Raw genomic sequence first — 19,750 nt, forward strand, 5'->3', positions numbered from 1 at the left:
ATGGAGCGAAGGAAATAGGCAACGTTTCGGGCCGAAACCCTTGGTTTCGGCCCGAAATGTTGCCTATTTCCTTCGCTCCATAGATGCTGCTGCACCCGCTGAGTTTCTCCAGCTTTTTTGTGTAACCTAGCATTGATTCTTTGCAGTGTAGGAGGAAGGGTCTCGACTCGAAACGTCACCCAATCCCTCTGTCCAGAGAGGCTGCCTGTCCCGCTGAGTTACTGCAGAATTTTGTGTCTATCATTGATTCTTTACATCTCAACTCAGTAGGTGTTGTCAACTACCCTTTCTCCCTCTCTCTTATTTTTTTTATAATTAACTAAGCTCTTCAAAGAAAGTGTTAAAACCAACAATGTGTTGTGACGTTCCTTCTGTATTTGCTTCCAGCAAACTCCTGGTGATTAATCTTCAGATCCTAGAGATACCCGGATAAGAGTGGGGGAGGGTTAGCCAAGACAGTCTAGTCCATTTTGCCAAATTGGGTGGGCCCGAGTTGTGAGCTTTCCTCCTCTTTGCCTTTGCTGTTATTGCCTTTGCTGAGTAAATCAATCTGTGGAAAATATACTCGATCAAAGCATTTTGTTCCCATCGCCTTTGGAGTGTCTCATTAATTTCCACCTTGTACAAAGCATTTGTTTAAAATAAGTGTGATATAAGAGAGAAGGGAATACAAGTGTTACAGGGCAAATAACAGTGGAAGCAAAGAGACACAGAATTGGAAGAAGGAATTGTGATCAAAACAGATTTACAAACAATGGCAAAAAGAAGAAAGAAATGAGGATTTATTTATACAAAGGTTGTTTGATTTAGAATTCAGTCTGGAATGACATTGGCAGAAGACTCAATAGTTATTTTCCAAAAGGAATTTAAGTAAAACATGTAAAGGGCAATGGGCAGGGAGAGTCATTGTGGGACAAAATCAAGAGCTCTAAAAAATCCAACATGTGTACATTGGCCAAAGAACCTCGTTATATGCATTATAGAAGAAAAAAAGTTTAGGCTGGAATAATTATTGTGTAATATTAGCTGGATTATCAATGTGGTAGAAATTTGTCTTTGGCAATATTCTGTTGACTGTCTGGTGTGATCCATAGAATGATCAGATAGAATAGCTTTCCTTGGTTTAAGAAATAACAAAAAACATAAACGTTCAAAGCTTGGTCCTTCTTAAGTTTCACTGTGATGATAGATGGTGTGAAAGCCTTAGTCCAAACAAGAACTAGTGACATAAACCAGAAATCCAGAGCATAGTGTGACACAGACACATTCTCATCCATATCTGCATCCATAAGTCCCAGCCTGCAGGATTGCAGTCTGCAGTCATTGCAACAAGATGAGAACACTAAATCTGAGCTGGTGACTTCCATGAGACCACTAGAATGATTGCGTTAAAGGAGACCACTTAGTCCAGAGGTGGGGAACCTGCATGCGGCCTTCTAGGCCATTAAGTGTGGCCTTTTGAATGAACCCAAATTTTGTAAAACAAATATTTTTATTATGATTAATATGTTTTTATTTGTCTTTTATTATTTTAATCTTAAAATGAACGTATTTAAAAAACCTAATAGCAAAAGAAGATTCAACAAAATAATCCTCCCTGACTGACGGCCACATTTAAAACATTAGTAAGCCATGAGGGCTATTTGAACAAAATAATGTACATTTTGAAGTTTATCTAATTGAAGTTTCTTGGATGCGGCCTTATTAGATTACAGCTAACTTAATGCGGCCTTCCAACATGAAAAGGTTCCCCACCCCTGACTTGGTCTATCATTCTTCTGGATGGTCCTCAGAGCCAGAGTTAGCTGATACCTATAGTCAAACAAGGCATAGCAGGCGAGGTTGGTATGACAGTCAGTGATACTTAGGAAGGATAAGTTGGTGATTATAATTATTCTAGTACTGCATTATTTGTTTACCTTTATCCATAATTTAAATGTTAAAGAAACATCTTGATTTTTATAGCTAATTCTTAAATATTAAGTGCACCTCTTCATTTTATTCCTGTTAACGTGCTTCTTAACCAAGTAACAACACTGTGCTTGCATGTTGTGGGTCACTTAGTTTGCTATTCAGTCTTGTCCCTATCAGACACTGTGCGGCCTTCAACATTAGAAGGTCTGAGAGTGTTTGGACAATTTTTGGATCTGATTAGTTGCCTCATTTCTTCTTCTACGTTTTAGTCAAGGTTGGCAACAAAGAGGCCAGACCTTTTGCTCTTTGAGTTCAAACAGAAGCATGTATGTCATTTGAGCTGTCATTGCTGGTTTAGAACCATGCAATAGTCATGTTACTGTACCAGCGGGCAGAGTTGATCTAGAGGCAGGAGTTTGTGGCAGCTGATGAATGTAAATTCAAGTAATTAAATAAACTAGTTATATTAATGGTAACGATGATATAATAATGGTAACCAGTGGATAGGCATAAAATCTCACCAGGTCTGCCAACTTTCTTCAGGAAGGGAAATCTGCCTCCTTCATCTATACATGACTCTAGAGCCACTAAAGTGGTTAACTCTCAATTGCCTCCCTAGTTCAGGGGTAATTAGGGATAGTCGATACATGCAAGCATTGCTGGCAACATTGACATCCCATGAACAAATGAATAAGTCAATGGCAATTCTGTTTGCCTGTTGGTCAGGTTGGCCTTTAACAACCCTGCTGTCTCGGCCCAGTCTGATTGAGCGTCTGAGCGTGTTCACTAACCTGCTGACCAGTGCGTGTGAAAACCATCATCGCACTGCCCCTTGGAGGGGAAGTAGGGAAGTCATTGTTGATATATGCCTTCGGGCCAAGAACACATCTGTAATGCAGGACGACATTGGTGCTGATGGCTTTGGAGAAGTCCTTATTTCCCAGCTCACAAATGTTCCCGCTCGGTGAAGATGAATCTCAATGAGGGGGGGGGATAGGTGGGGTGGGGGGGGGGGGGGGGGGTGAGGGGGGGAACCTTGCATCAAAATTTGAAGTGTTGAAACCTGCCTTCGGTCTGATAATTGATGGTACATTTGGTTTGCTAATAGCTGTTTGGTATTGTTTTGCTGCCCTAAGCCCCCTGGTGGACCGTAGACTGTACAAAAGGGTGAGTGTAGCCTTCTGCTGGCCAGCTTCTCTCTATTCTGCTTGGTGCCTGCTTGCATGGGGCTGCAGCCTAACCTGCCAATTCTCCCGTTTGTCGCCTACAAATAAACTAACACTCAACACGATACTAACAAATCTGCTTCTTAAAGATACAATTTTTATTTTATCGACATATATATAGTTATATATATGGTAAATGATTTCAGCAGTTATTTTGTAATGCATGAACCAGAATGACACTTGCGATGAATTGTGGAATGCTGGATGGTTCGAAACGCATCCAGGAATTATCCGATAAAAATGTATAAGTCGGAACTCAGTTGGCTCATGGGAATTTACACCGAGGTTCTAAGGAAAGGAGAAGTCGAGCAAAACCAGCCGAATGATGCGATAGGAGCAGAATTAGGCCATTCAGCCCATCTAGTCTACTCCGACATTCAATCATGGCTGATCTATAACTCCCTCCTAACCCCATTCTCCTGCCTTCTCCCCATAACCCCTGACACCCGTACTAAAGACGAATACCTCCAGGTGTGTACCTCCTGGCTCTGGCCCTCCTGCATTGGTCATGAAGCATTATTGAAGCAGACTGGATATTGGCGGGGACCCACGTGACCTGGGGGCACCCGATGTTCCACTGGCCACATTGGAATGTGGCCTCAAAACATCTGAAGACCAAATTCAGTCTGTGACCTTCAGTACATCTCAGGTCACAATACCATTCCAACCCTCCCCTCCTCTTTATCCTGTTCTCATGCAGGCTGTGGTAGACTAAGTTAAGTCACACCACACTGTGTTTGTTACAGGACCTCGTGTCATTCTGACACAGCCATATTTTAACCAGTTTCTTCCAGAAATAATGCAGCTGGGCAGTGTCTGCTACCAACTGCACGAAATAAACAGTGGACAGGTTCACCTGACCTGCTTTTTATTTCACACCATTGAACAGAGATTGTTCAAATCTCTCTCGCAGCCTCAGAAAACATGCCTTGAGCTGCCTGATCCTTCTTTGTAATGTGTTACAAGGACAAGCCGGTAAAGCCGGCTTTTGTAAACAAACGTTCGATGGGATTTGTGCTCCTGAACCAGCACCAAAAATTCACAGTTCAGATAAATAACATGGGCTAGATGCAGAGTCCCTCTATCTCTCCGCCAGCACTGGGGTTTTGTCCTTCCTATACCAGTGTGATTTTACCATTCCCCGCACTGACTGCCAGCATGAAGCTACAGGATGGGAATGAGAATGTAATAAGTCGGGCTCTGTCCATTAGGAAATAGAGCAAGAAAGGCCAGAGCAGAGTAGTAACTCATCAGAGCCAACAGAGGAACCTTGACTCCATTTGCACTCTGGTTTAATTTCAGGGTTGCAGCAACAGGATGCTGACCAATGACTCCAACCCCGACCAACACTTCTGCCCCTCTTTTGCCAGTTTCCACTCATGCATTGATGACTGGGAACATTTTCCTCCGTCTCAGACTAAAGTCTGGATGCCCCATTAGGAAGGCTTGCTTTTACTGAACCTCCCTGAGACTTTGGTATTGTCTCCCATGAGCCAGCCCACAAAGGGCCACAGCCACTGTGAGGTTTCCTGCCTTAGCAGACCCATGAGTTACCCAGTTTGGAATGACTGCATGCATGCAAATGGCTGATGTTACAGGCTAAAATCAGAATTGTTGGTAGTTTTTAAAGCTGCATTATATTATAGAAAAGTATTGGTTTTTACCTTGGCAATTTGCTAAAAAAAAAAAGGAATGTTTCTGTCTATCACTTTCAACAGAATCACAGGTTTGTTTCAACCAACCCCTCTACGTAGCTTAATTTTGAGTTTGGTTTGCTAATTGCGCACCTCACAGTACTTCAAGAGCAACCGCAGTGGCTGGCCCCACGTTGATTTACATTCGTTTCCTGCTGGATCCCCCAAGCAGGGTCCTTGACCATTCTACACAGTGTCCAGAATAACCCCTTCACTCTCCCATGGAGAGAAATGCTCTGGTACTGTATTGCACAGAGCCTCTGTTTACAATATTAGAAGGATTCTTGATCTCATAGCACAACAATACCATTCATTTCGATAGCACCTTCGTTGTAGCAGGATGGCCCAAGGCATAGGAGAATATTCAGGTGAAATTGGACGCCACTCACTAATACACCACACTGATCCAATATTTTTGCAAAGAGTTTCCAACCTACCGTTAACTCCCTCAGCAATAAGTGTCTAATTGTTTGCTCCTGTGATCATTTAGAATCACTTCACCAGATAAAGCAGTTGAGCACTGGTCTTTAACAGTGAGGCAGATTTAAGTTATCTCCATCTTTGCAAGTGTGCACAGTACGACTGGCAATCTGTATGGTCACTCTGTTCCACATGTTGTGAAGAGCTCCCCTCTTGTCCACCTCACCCAATGACATAGTTAGAAAATGTCATTCATTCTCTTCCATTAGTTTAGTTTATTGTCACGTGTACCGAGGTACAGTGAAAAGATTTTTTGTTGCGTATTAATTAGTCAGTACTAGTGCTTTGTCCTGCTGTATCAGCATGAATATGTCACATTAATTTTTCTTTGGTGCAGTAGCCTTCTCCAGATGATGTTTGTTTATTCCCATTCTCTCCTGTGTCGATGCAGCCATGATTATTTATTCTCTAAATATTCCCCTTAGTTCTTTTGTTTGAAACTCCAATGTCAGTGTCCTCTATAAAACCCCTTTGAACCTTCTAACTCATTTGGTGAGAATCAACTGAATGATTTCAGCTAAATCCAGTGTGATGGGGGCTATATTGTTTGTGGGTTCCTGCAAACAAGAGTTAAATTAAAATTGTCGTTCCTCAGATTTGTCACCCCCATCTCTCACTCCACCTTCCCTAAACTCCCTAAAATGTCTCCATGCTCCCGTAACCTACAGACTTGGAACCTATAGTTTGACTCCCCCCCCCCCCCATCCTCTCCAAAGCAGGAGGAGTTATTGCCTTGAATTCACAATGTGTCCATTTAGGTCTGTTCATCACAAGGCCACGAGCAATAAATTTGGCACGACAATAGCAGTCCACGTTCTAGGTCCACACTACCTGTGAGAAATATCATGTCAGAACAGCTAATTGAGCTTCCCTCATTAATTCATTAACTCTGCTCACATCATGCTGCAAGGGCATTAACACTGAATGCAAAAAACTGCCTCTTGAATACTCTTCTTGGTAGATTTCTACGTGCACCATTTCTTTTCTATTATAGATTGCAGCTTTAAACAAGTGATTGAAAGATTGCTCAAAAACACAATGTCAAAGTAGTTCATAGTCTTATTTGGGTCACATAAGTTGTGATTAAATGATACTGCTGAGAAATATTAATGGGCCAACACTATTTCTATTGATGTACTATCAATAGAGTGTGATCTCCAGAAATATATGATTGTGTTATGTTATGTATGAGCTGGGCTGGTGTTCTGGATTTTGGGTCTTGTTGCATCTCCACACTGTCACTGATATTTTTAAGTGCCTGCAGCTATGATGTATATTGAATGCACGTTGGGGTGGGGGGGAGAGTAGTTGCTGTAAAGTCCTGGGTCATATTGGGGAGGAGTTGGCTGTGTCCAGTGTGTGGCAACATCCTGCGTAAGTTATTCTCTGAACACACAGTGCCATTAGAACACACTGAATACTTCAACCCTTCTGAACTTAATGGCATCTGAGCCTGAACATGCTGAGATATCGAGTCTGGGGCTTATCAATTTGTGCTCCGAGCCAGACTGTGGAGAAATCTGTCTTTGATTGCCAGTGCCAATTATGTACTGGAGTATTAGCAGCCAGCTGCATTCACTTTTGTAGAACCATTTAACTCGAAGGAACCAAATATTTGGAGGCAAGAATGACAGAAAGCTAATACCCTCCTACATGTTTAGCACAGGCAGTCCCAAGATCACCAGGGGTTACTGGGTCTCATAGTTCTGTTCAGTGGGGACGAACAAGTTGCCACAGTTCATGGCACATACCAATGGAAATTCTTCCTCCTGCAGAGTGTGGAAATAGAAGGGTTTTAAGTTGATTTGGAACCAAAATGCCAGCACAACAGTGGGGAATTGTGTACCATCTCACTCAGGGAGAATATTTTAACATGATGAGTTGTGACTGTCACCGTCAGTGAAGAGAAGTCGTTATGCACTGCTCTAAATTTCAACATGAAAGGGATAATTTGCACCAAACATGGATCTTTGGTGTGTCAGGAACTTCTGCTGGGAATTTGTGTGCAGATGCTTGGCCCCATGCCTGGTTTCATTCCCGCAATATGCGGCGCTACATTGGAAAGACTGAATCCTAACACTGCTTAACTTAGATTATTGTCTGAATATGCAAACCACGCGTGGAAGGTAAACTCCTGCCACCTGCCTTATGCTGTTGAGCAGCAGTAAAATCCCGTAGAGTCAGCCTCGTACCTTCTTGCTGCAACTTGCATTTTTTGCCCGTTGTTCTTGCATTTTCAAAATGAATGATTCTCAAACTTAGAAGGTAAATTCTATTCTGACAAATTAGTACACTGAAACACTGGCAACAAGACACTATTATTAATTGCCAACACATAAGCAATGACTGGAATCAGCTAAGCGTCAATAAAATCTATTGTTTCTACCAGGCAATGAATGGGTCATTTATTTGTTCCCTTTACTACTTTAACAGAGCCTTTAACTGTTTCCTTTAAATGGGTCAACTCAGTTGTTAAATGGCAATTTTTTTTTTCCGAATGAATTGATGGTTGGTGCAATGTTACAATCTTAGAGGAATTTCCAGGCTCCTGAGGAGTTGAGTGGAGTCTCAAAATAAGGTCTCTATTAAACCCTTTGAATTTGATGGTGCATTTTGGAAGGGAAAATTGGCCACAACTTGTTGCAGGATAAAGGGCCTGTCCCACTGTACGAGGCAATTCACGAGTTCTCCCGAGTTTTCCCCCGATTCGAACTCGGAGAATGTCCATAGCGGGTCCGTAGGAGTTCGTGGATGTCTCGTAGCGGCTCGTATGAGTAAAAAGTAACCATTTTTTTTCAACACGAGTATTTTTTTACTCTGGGACATTTTTCACAGTGTTGATGAAACGTCACGAGTTTACCGGATTTCCCGAGTGCCTACCGTTACTCGTACGAACCGCTACGAGACATCCACAAACTCCTACGAACCCGCTACGGACAATCTCCGAGTTTGAATTGGGAAAACGCGGGAGAACTCTTGAATTACCTCGTACAGTGAGACAGGCCCTTAAGACTCAGGGCTTTAGTAAAGGGAGTGGGCAATAAAAAAAGTTGAATTCCACCAAAGAGCTCGTAAAAAGACGATGGACTCGATGCACTGTTTCATCACAACAATGAACTTTGATTAAATAGCTGTGATAAACTAACGGGCAAATAAATTCAGTTCAGATTTGTTGCATAAGCTAATATCACAAGGAGTGATTTCAAGCCTTAAAGACTCCACCGCTCAAAAATATTATTAATGTCTATCCAGCTGATTTAAATAGCAACAAACTAACTTAATCAGTTGCTCGAGGCCAATGTTAGATGAAGCAGCTGTCTTTTTAGTCACTTAAATCCAACCAGATCAGTCCTGTCTGCCATCCCCAGTATGATTTTATAAATTTCATCTGGCTCATGATATCATGTGGATGAAACAAGTAGATGATAGTGATTTGAGAAAAGGTTTTGCCTCATTGTTCTTTGCTGACTCATGTTTGTGCTCTTGTCAAAGATCAATTTCATCCCTTCAGTTTTAATCAGCAACTTTGCGCATTATAATTTATCGCAACAGAGCAATTATTCTTCATCAATTGCAAACTCTCTGTGTATGTCGAGGATAATTCCTTGCTTAGACACAAAAAGCTGGAGTAACTCAGCAGGTCAGACCCCAAAGGTAGACACAAATGCTGGAGAAACTCAGCGGGTGAGGCAGCATCTATGGAGCAAAGAAAATAGGCGACGTTTCGGGTCGAGACCCTTCTTCAGACCATCTCTGTAGAAAAGGAATAGGTGACATTTTGGGTCAAGACCCTTTTTTAGTTCCTTCCTATACATAATTCCTTGCTTAGTGGTTTCCTGCCTGACACGACTAAGTTATAACATGTAGCTGAAAGATATCTTGCTCTTAAAGGGCAATGTTACCTTGTATTAAAGGTCATCTTAAGTTCTCCTTCCTTCTCGCCCTCCCCCCACAAGGACTGTGTCTCATGTGTGCACGTCATGCAATGTAAGATCAAAAAGGGAGTTTCCTTGTCTAAATCAGTAATTGACGACCGTATTCAAAACAGCTTCAGGATATTTTAGCTTTGAACACAGATTCCTGGCCTACTCAGAAGACTTGGCTGTTAGTGCATCAAGTGAATTTTGAAACTGCAAACTTTGAAGACAACTTAATCACCCCTCAACCCAGAAGACCCGTCAGTGGGGGAGCAAGACACCAGCTTGCTCAAGATAAGCTTCCCTCACTGATCGGGGAACAAGAGGAAGTCATTCATCCCTCAAGCCTGTTCCACCACTCAGTTGCAGCATGCCTTATCCATTCCATAACCCTCCTTATCTCCATATCCCTGATTCTCTTACCAGACATAAAAAAAAAGCTCTCAAATTCAGTCTTGCAAACCTTAATTTTCAGCACTAGTCAAATCCTTCTTGATGAGCCACAGATTTCAACAAGAGTTGCGTGAAAACATCTTGCCTCGTTTATTGCCTGGATGTCTTCTGTTAAACTGTGGCTACAAGCCACCATGTTTGTACCATGGGAAGCCAGGAAGAATGCTATGACATAGAAGGTGGATTTGTGAACTTCATAATGATCTGCCCTCAGAGTGCTACTCTCGCACTAGGAAAGCATCAATAGTTACCATTGAACATCCAGAGCCCACTCTTCCAACTACTGGTGACCCCAGTTTCAACTGACTGCCGTGAGCCACTTCCGATTCTTGTTATTTACTTCTCAGCCAAAAGCAGATACCATGCCCGACAAATTCAGAGAAAAGGACTGGAGAAAAGTCAGTAAATTACTGGGGGTGACCACGCTGTGGCCCCACCTCAATTAAGACTCTGCCTCCAATACAATGAACAACTTTTAGGAAGGAGACGAGGAGGAATTTCTTTAGACAGAAGGTGGTGAGTCTATGGAATTCATTGCCACAGAAGGCTGTGGTGGTCAAGTCAATGGATGTTTTTAAGGCAGAGATTGGTAGATTCTTGATTAGTACGGGTGTCAGAGGTTATGGGGAGAAAGCAGGAGAATGGGGTTGAGGGGGGAAAATGTATCAGCCATAATTGGATGGCTTGATGGACCGAATGGCCTCATTCTGCTCCTATCACATGAACCAATTAAGCCAATAAGGATGGCTAACCTGGTAGAGGGTTGTCCATCAGGTTGAGCAGTCAATGCCCTCCCTGGTGCTACCACAACCTCAGTCCCAGAAACCAGTTCAAGGTATGTCAGGTCCCATGGACAGCTCATTTAATGGGTTAAGTGCCAACTGTGAATCTGTGAATCTTTGCTTTGAGGGGGTTGGTCAAATCAGAACTATTAAAATACTGGAAGGGTTAAAAAAATCAAAGAGAGATGGGAAAGGGTAAAAGAATTAGAAAAAGATGAATTGCCGTGTACCCTTTAGAATCGATTATACTAGCCAATCTCCTCCCTCAAGAGATTCAATACATAACACATTTAAAAAGTAGATGGTTCATGAGAAGAACTTGGGTTGAGAGGGAATTACAATGTTACCTGATGTTCTGCAGCTTTCAATCTGACAGCAGTCATAATTTTCACTTAACCAGGTGGAAATTCAGTGAAAATTCTGCATTGGAAAAAACTGCTGAGCTTAAACTCAGTGAGCATCAGAAAATGATTTATCCAGAGGCGTTATTCCTCAGGGATCCTTAATCCTTTGAATTCTTCCATTGCATCTGATGAGTACATCTGTTGGCTGGTCAGAACAGTGGAGATGATCACTTAGTTCCATCTGCACATTCATCAAGTTTTTAATGGGTGATGATCTATTAATCCAACTAAATGACTCACAGTCAGGTAGACCTCAGCAATAAATACTTGTTCTGTCATTGTCAGGTGAAAACTACATTTCAACATTTGGCCAGTGCAGAACTCTCTAATCTAGGGAACATAGAGTCATACGGCATGGAAACAGGCCCTTCTGCCCAACTTGCTCATGCTGACCAAGATACCCCATCTACACTAGACTACCTGGCTGCACTTGTCCCGTATCCCTTTAAACCTCAGCGGGTGCAGCAGCATCTAGGGAGCAAAGGAAATAGGCAACGTTTCGGGCCGAAACCCTTCTTCAGACACTTGTCCCATATCCCTTTAAACCTTTCCCATCCATGTACCTGTCTAAACATCTTTTAAATGCTATTATAGTATCTGCCTCAACTACCTCCTCTGCAGTTCATTTTATATAACCACCACCGTCTGCGTGAAATAGTTGCCCTCAGATTCCTATTAAATTTTTCCCATCTCACCTTAAACTTATGTCCTCTTGTTCTTAAGTCCCATACCTGGGTAAATGAACCTGTGCATTCACCCTATCTCCCTCGTGATCTTTTACACAATAAAATCACCTCAACCTCCAAGGAATAAAGTCTTAGCCTGCCCAACCTCTCCCTATGGGTCAGCCCTTCAAACCTTCGCTGCATCCTCGTAAACCTTTCCAGCACTCTTTCTTACTTAACAACATCCTATAGCAGGGAAACCAAAACTGAACACAACACTCCAAAGGCGGCCTCACCAACGTCTCGTACAACTGTAACATAACATCCTAACTTCTATACCCAATATCCTGACTGTTAAAGGCCAAGGCCTTTTTGATGACCCTATCTACCTGTGATGCCACTTTCAAGGAACTATGTCCCTGCACAGCTAGATCCCTACAACACTCCCCAGGCCCTGCCATTCACTGAGGTCCTGCCCTGGTTTGACTTCCCAAAATGCAACACCTCACCCGTAACTGCGTTAAACTCCATCAACCATTCCGCAGCCCTTTTGCCCAACTGATCAAGATCTTGTTGTAATTTTCGATAATCATCTTTGCTATCTACAATACCACCAACTTTAGTGTCATCTGCAAACTTACTAATCATGCCTTGTACCTTCTCATCCAAATCATTGATGTAAACCACAAACAGCAGTGAGCCCAGCTCTGATTGAGGCACGCACAGCACTAGTCACAGGTCTCCAGTCCAAAAAACAACCTCCACCATCATCCTCTGCTTCCTTCCATGAAGCCAATTCTCTATCCAGATGGCCAGCTCTCCCTGGATGCCATGCGGTCTAAAGTTCCAGAGCAGCCTACCATGCGGAACCTAATCAAATGCCTTGCTAAAGTCCATATAGACAGCGTCTAAAGCTTTGCCCTCATCAACCAGTTTGATGACTTTTTCAAAAAACTGTATCAGATTCGCAAGACACAATCTCCCATATACAAAACCATGCTGACTATGCTATGCCTGATCAGCTCCTGTCTATCCAGATCATATACCATCTTATCCCTCTGAATCCTCTCCAATAATTTGCCTACCCCAGATGTTAAGCTCACCAGTCTATGGTTTCCCAAGCTTTTCCTTGCAGCCTTTCTTAAATAGAGGCACAACATTAGCCACCCTCCAGTGCTCCGGTACTTCACACAAGTCCAATGATGTTCATATATCTCAACCAGGCAATTTCTTCTTTTGCCTCCCACAGCATAACATTTCTAGTAGGTAGACACAAAAAGCTGGAGTAACTCAGCGAGACGGGCAGCATCTCTGGAGAGAAAGGATAGGTGACGTTTCGGGTCGAGACATCACTCATTCCTTCTCTCCAGAGATGCTGCCTGTCCCGCTGAGTTACTCCAGCTTTTTGTGTCTATCTTCAGTGTAAACCAGCATCTGCAGTTTCTTCTTACACATAACATTTCCACTATCTTCCAACAAGAATGCAACTCTCCAAATTGAACCATTGACCTCCAGAACATAAATTTGCAATATGTTTCTGCATAATTTGTGATCCCCCAGCTCTGCTGTGCTTTGTGTGGCCAATATCACATCTTGATTCCCAAAGGAATGGTTCGGCAAAGGAGAAGAACACACTGTTCAGTTATAACTGGAAAACAATGTGTTGACATTCTGAATTGATTCTTTCGTGGCAAGAAAGAACTAAGTTTTCTCAAAAAGCGAGGTATGTTTTATCGCCTAAGCTTGTTTAATGGAGGAAGAGCTCATTAAATTCCTCCTCACGAGAAAACCTCCTTAATAATAACCTCCTTATTCTCAGTTCTGCTTACATCTTGAATCTTTTTTTTTTCATTTGCTTCTATTACTTGCATCCACTGCAATCCACTCATCAACCTTCTCCCAAACTTCTCCACCTCACCCACGATGAACATCGGGAAGTTTTTAGGGGTTAAAATGTGAGATTTTTCTTATCGTTATGAAACTCCACCCAGATTCTAACATCCTACTACAAAGTAAAACAACAAAAAATATCCTTTTGTGGTCAATACTCGATATACTCAATGCCTCTTGAGATCCTTTATTCCCCATTTACTTGTCGTCTTTGTCCAGTCATTTTTTATCTTCTTCCCCCACATGACTTCCAAATTCCTGCACAATTACAATATGTGATAACATAGAAACATAGAAAATAGGTGCAGGAGTAGGCCATTTGGCCCATCGAGCCTGCACCGCCATTCAATATGATCATGGCTGATCATCCAACTCAGTATCTCATCCCTGCCTTCTCTCCATACCCCCTGATCCCTTTAGCCACAAGGGCCACATCTAACTCCCTCTTAAATATAGCCAATGAACTGGCCTCAACTACCTTCTGTGGCGGAGAATTCCACAGATTCACCACTCTCTGTGTAAAAAATGATTTTCTCATCTCGGTCCTAAAAGACTTCCCTCTTATCCTTAAACTGTGACCCCTAGTTCTGGACTTCCCCAACATCGGGAATAATCTTCCTGCATCTAGCCTGTCCAACCCCTTAAGAATTTTGTAAATTTCTATAAGATCCCCCCTCAATCTTCTAAATTCTAGCGTGTACAAGCCGAGTCTATCCAGTCTTTCTTCATATGAAAGTTCTGCCATCCCAGGAATCAGGAACCAGGAATACATAACAATGCCTCATGTAGTGTTGCATCTTCTTGTACTTCTTGTAATGGTGAGCAAAATTAACTAACCGTATGAGTATGAGGATAGAATTGGATTCAGCTGCGCTGGCTTCCATAGCTGAATAGCCCATTTCTCTTCAGTGTTTAACTATTACTTATCAGCAAACGTGGAGTCATATTTCAGCAATAAATCAGCACTATTGACAGAATACAATTTGGAATGAAAGTGAAGGAGGAAGAGGCCGGTGGTAGGGTGATGGCAGTGAAATCTAGTTACTGGAGATGGAGGAATTAAACTGCCGGTAGATCGCCAACTAGTCACCCAGTCAAACATAGAACATAGAAAAGCACAGCACGGGAACAGGCCTTTGGACTCACAATATCTACACCAAACATAATGCCAAGATATACTAATCTCCTCTGTCTGCACATGATCCATGTACCTCCATTCCCTGCATATCCATGTGCCTAGCTAAAGCTCATAAATTATGTTTTGGACTATTCATGGAAGAAATTATTTAATCTGGGAGCATATTCATTGTGGGTTTACATGTGGGATAACAGATACTTTGAACTTCAGACTTAGTGGACCCTGAGCTTTCTTTAGTCAATAGAGTCTTTTGTGGGACGAGGGCTCCCAAACAAGGCTGAGATTCTGCCGGGTTAAGATGGAAATCTGAACCGTGCAGCCAAGTTCAAGCTGCAGCTGACATCTGCTGATGCGGTCTCTCTCAACACTGATAGCGTCTCGATTGGAACCTGCAAGAGTGCAGATAGACAGGGCCAGCTGCCAGCTTCTTTAAAGTGGTAGTGGATGAAAATGTGCCCAGAGAGGAAGGTGCAAATCTTGAGTTACTGTTGGATATTACAGAGATCGCCAGATTACTATTCACATCTGGGGTCATAAGAACTCTGTTTGTGGAGTAACTGTTTTGGGGTGCCCCTCATGGAAAGGTTGGGTCGAAGCTGGGCTACAATGTTGGAAAATTAAGTTTCAAATGTAGTACGTACCTTGGACTCAGTCTCCAAATGAAAACTGAATCTTAGGATGGAATTTACCATTAATGAGCCATATCCCGTTAAATGTGCTTTATTTGCCTGTAGCCTGGAAATTGCTGTGATTGATGCATTCAAATCAAATTTCTTACACTGCAAATAGAATGTGGGTGTTAAACCGTGTTATATAAACACACTGATTCCTCCGTTAAACGAGAAAGAGACACAGAATGTAAAACAACCTTCAATATCCTTTCTATGCCTTAGTTGAATTGGTTTGTATTGGTGGATTCACCAGGATAGATCATTTGGAAGGGATTTCTGTGACTGGTGGGCTGTCGGTGTTGAGGCTAGCTGACCATGAACTATGTACATTGCATTAAGCTTCAGTAGTCCTGTCCACTCCTTTGCTGCACTCTGACTTGGTCATTCACAAGTGCCACCCACATGGAAATCCAAAGAAAACTTCCTTTTAAAAAAATGATTCAGAGTCAGGAAAACAAACCGTTGAATCTAACAACACCCTATGTTCTGGATGGTGTTAAAACAAATAATTATTGCAAAGGACTGTGGTTTTATTTTTCCAGATTGGTGAGCTGAAAGTCCGATTCTTTCCTTAGATGTTATGACACAAATGAAAATAACGCAGACATTTTTCTAATTTCGGATTTAATCTCTATTTAAATGACAAAAGACACATATATAAATGTTGTTAGCCTGATGTGATGTTGGTACTTTTGTTGATTCTTGTACTGATCTGAATGCAAAAATTAGTTTCACTGTACCTCGGTACATGTGACAAATGAAGTATTATACCAAAGTAACAAACTCTTCAGAAATATCCCTGCCACTATTTTAATCCAATGCGTTTGTGCCTTTGATAAGACAGGAGGCAAAGAGATCCATCCAAGCACATTATTATTGGCTCAATTTCGGCAATTATAGATATAACGAGGGGCTTTCATTCCCAGAATGAGTTGGGAAAATATAGATCCCACACGGATTCTGCTCTGTGAAGCACTGTAGATTGTTCACATCAACCAAAGGTGATCCTTGCATCGTTGATCACAGTCAGCTCAGTTTCCATGAGGAGCTCATGAGGAACTAACTCCATCCGAGTGTCAATTCTTTGTGTCCAGTCTCAGCCTAATGTGAGACCAAGCATGAGTAAATGCAAGTAATTCAGCATTTCTGGAAGAATGTAGAAAGGCAAATTGTCCTGCACGTGGTTAACTTTATCAATACCCAATATGACATCGGACACAAAAAAAAAACAATCAAACCAAAACAACGGGTTCCTCTAAAACACTTTACTATGGCTATCCACAGCGCACTGGGAGAAAAGAAAACCACATTTGCTGGAGTCTTAGAGCTGAACCCTTACATACGCGGAGGGAGGTAATAATCTATTACAACTTTCCATCTCAAAACTGTACTGTCATTCTGTCACTCTGCTTGTACTTATTTGGTTGATGCTGCAAACCGATACATTTCCGGTTGTATTATTCTAAGACATCTTTATTCCTGTAACATGTATGTTGTGGACTGGCTCGGTCCAAGAGTGAGCCTCGTCTGTGCAGACCAGCGGTTTTCAAACGTAACTCTGGAGCTCCTCGCTGTTTCAGTCCCGGGGATAGTCACCGCCTCGGAGGACCGCATCACAATAACGATGTGTCCTTCAGGCGTCCCTGTATTATTGACAAGCTGAAGGATCCTCTGTAAAGACCGAAGCATTTCTTAAATACTGACAAAAAAACTGGCTGCTTCCCTGGGAGGCAACTATTTACTAAGAGAAGCAACTGGGGAAGAACTATTTCCACACTCCCAGACCCCTGCACTAATACGTTGCTATGCAGGATTCTTTCAAAAGCCTTGACCCACATCCAACTGAACAATGTTTTTTTGTTCTAAAAAGATTATTTTTGTACTTGTGATTAATTAAATTAATAAATCCAGAAACTGAGAGAGATCCTCTGACAGTAGAGACACAACGTTGTCACTTTGTCGATCTCTTCATGTGGGAGCGCTCCAGTTTGAAAACCTACGGTCTACAGAGCAGAAATGCTATCTAAGTCATGCACTTGTTAAGATAATGTTTCATATTTAGGCCTGTGGAATTGCTCTGAGATATAGAGAAATAGAGGCTGATTACATGTGACATACTGTAAGTCTGGCAAAGGTATGTGTTACAGAGCAGCTGCATGCTATTTACACTCAATACTACTCTGCTTATAAAGATGTGCATCCTTTTATGTCATTATTGAAATAATGAGCAAAACAATCAGAGATTTATCTAACGCCTGCACAGTGCCGACTAATTTCATTAAAACATTTCTAGGAACGTGGCAGTAAGAAAGGGCAATTCAGCTCAGGAGTCGTTCAACTTTGTCAACGCCCTGGTCCACCTGCATTCTTCCCATCTATTTATCCTGAATCCTTGGTTGTCCTAACTAATGGAGTCAGTGCAATGTGTGCACATAAACTAGTTGCCATACGTTACAATTCCCCCCCATTCCTGGAAGTGTTGAGCATGATAGGACACAGTTCTTCAGTGACTTAACCCAAGTTACCAATTTATGTAGTACTGGCATATCCCACCATTCTCAGCTTAAACATCAACATTCTCACAATCCAGCGGAGCTGTATTTAAGAAGCAGCTTAATTTGTTGGTTATTCAAAAGCAATTAAATTGCAAACGTTTAGCCACATTGCCTTCAGGCGAAGTGAGTAGTTTAGTTTGGAGATACAGCTCGAAAACAAGCTCTGCGGGCCACCGAGTCCACGCCGACCAGCGATCTCCGCACGCTAACACTATCCTACACACACACTAGGGACAATTTACAATTTTACCAACCCAATTAGCCTACAATCCTGTACGCCTTTGGAGTGTGTGTTGGAATCCAAAGTACCTGGAGAAAACCCACGCAGGTCACGGGGAAAATATACAAACTCAGGACTGACAGCTCCTGCAGTCAGGATTGAACCATGTTCTCTGGCACTGTAAGACAGCAACTCTACCACTGTGTCACCGTCTGATCCCAGTAAACACATATTTGCCCCTTGTGTTGCTGCCAACAAGTCCAGCATTGATCCTTTCTTTGATATAAATGACCCCTTCCAATGCCTTACTGCCATAACCTCTGGAGGAGCACCCAGCGGCAATTAATGAAGACTGGCCGTGGACAAACATTGGGCAAAGACAGGATTGGGATCCAATGTCCCTGATATTGAAGAATCTGTTAATAGTCCTGTATTAGGAATAGCCACGTAGGACAGGGAGCATCCAATCAGGAAAGAACAGTAATAAGAAGACTCGAATGATCAAGCTTAGTCATTTGTAGTTTATCTGGTGTGCGTGTCGGAGGGGGAGGCGGGGAGTTGTATTATGTGAAATATGTTGTCTAATATCTTTCTGAATGAAATATTGTCTATTTTTAGACCTAGTGCGTTTAAGCAAACAGTGAGTAACAGTAAGTTGTGCAGCGAGAGCTGTTAATGGAACAAATCACCAGCAACACAGATGCTTTTGTGTGCCTGACTTGGTTCACAATGATACTCTTCACTCCATTGAATGTTTAAAAATGTCATATTTGTCCTAATCGCCAGTGCTCATCCCTCACCGTACCGATTCGTACAAAAGCAACCAAAAGGGAAAATCGCAGCCTTCTCGTGCTGTCGGCATCATCTTTCGCCCCTTTCATCAGCACAACTAAAATTAGATTGGATTGTTATCTGCACTTAGCAGTGATATCCCTTTCCCAATGTTTGCCTGGCCAGTTCTAGAGTTGAAGAGCCAATGCTAACAAACTATGGGCACCAACACACCTTGTAGGAACAGACGGAGCAGTAGATGCATCAGCATTTAAGGATTGCCCAGGGGCATAAAAGTCTTTTGGTTGAGAGAGCAGGGGGAAGACTGAGGAAAGATAAAGATTGGTAGCATTGAATGTTGGAGATGGTTTGATGAGTGTTGATTTGAATTTAAGGGATGATGAGACACAAATCAAGCAGTAATTTGCAATGGATTTGATTTAAAGCAAATTTAAAAAAGGATATGCGTTAAATTTGCTGTGGGTTTATCGGTCCCTTGTTCAGAAAGTCCGGCACAATGCACCAAGACATTGGCACTTGTGCCTTTCTCCAGGATTTCTATTGACATCTGGCACAGGGAATCCCCGACAATCCTCTCTCAGTCGAAAATAACAGATAAGGAAATCAAACTGCCTGTTGACAATCGCGGAGCTTCTCTAATTGTGGCAGTGAAGGGGATAATTCACAGGATTTGACAAAATTGACAAAAAAAATAATTTTATCTCACCCCCAATTAGAAGATAGTTTGTTCACAGAGTGCTTGGAAACATGCTGAACTTTGCACTTGTTTGAAGTATTTAACCTCCTGCCCTTGGATCTTGTTTAACCTGTAGAGATGATACTGAAAGCAATCTGACATCTGCATCGTAAGGTTGTGATTCGGATCCTCCTATTGAATACCCTAATCAGGATTGTCATTCCAATATATTGCTGTAGGTGTGTTATAATGTATTGGATGATGTGTCTTAGA

The 19,750-nt window shown here is 42.2% G+C and overlaps 1 protein-coding gene across 7 annotated transcripts in view; it reads left to right on the forward strand.

Annotated features, from left to right (window-relative positions):
* The window catches only part of camta1a (calmodulin binding transcription activator 1a), an 810,948-nt gene that overhangs the window by 780,419 nt on the left and 10,779 nt on the right, over positions 1 to 19,750 (forward strand). For 3 of the 7 annotated variants that reach the window (XM_055659354.1, XM_055659358.1, XM_055659360.1), the window contains 2 exons: positions 3,051 to 3,081; positions 16,519 to 16,587. The exons of 1 other annotated variant lie outside the window; for it this stretch is intronic. In XM_055659354.1, coding sequence (XP_055515329.1) covers positions 3,051 to 3,081; positions 16,519 to 16,587 — 100 coding nt within the window. Of the gene's footprint in view, positions 1 to 3,050; positions 5,680 to 16,518; positions 16,588 to 19,750 lie in introns of those variants that run through there. 3 more of the 7 variants (XM_055659356.1, XM_055659355.1, XM_055659353.1) reach the window with 3 other exon arrangements.

Source organism: Leucoraja erinacea, chromosome 30, assembly GCF_028641065.1.
Source record: "Leucoraja erinacea ecotype New England chromosome 30, Leri_hhj_1, whole genome shotgun sequence".
Lineage (NCBI taxonomy): Eukaryota > Metazoa > Chordata > Chondrichthyes > Rajiformes > Rajidae > Leucoraja > Leucoraja erinaceus.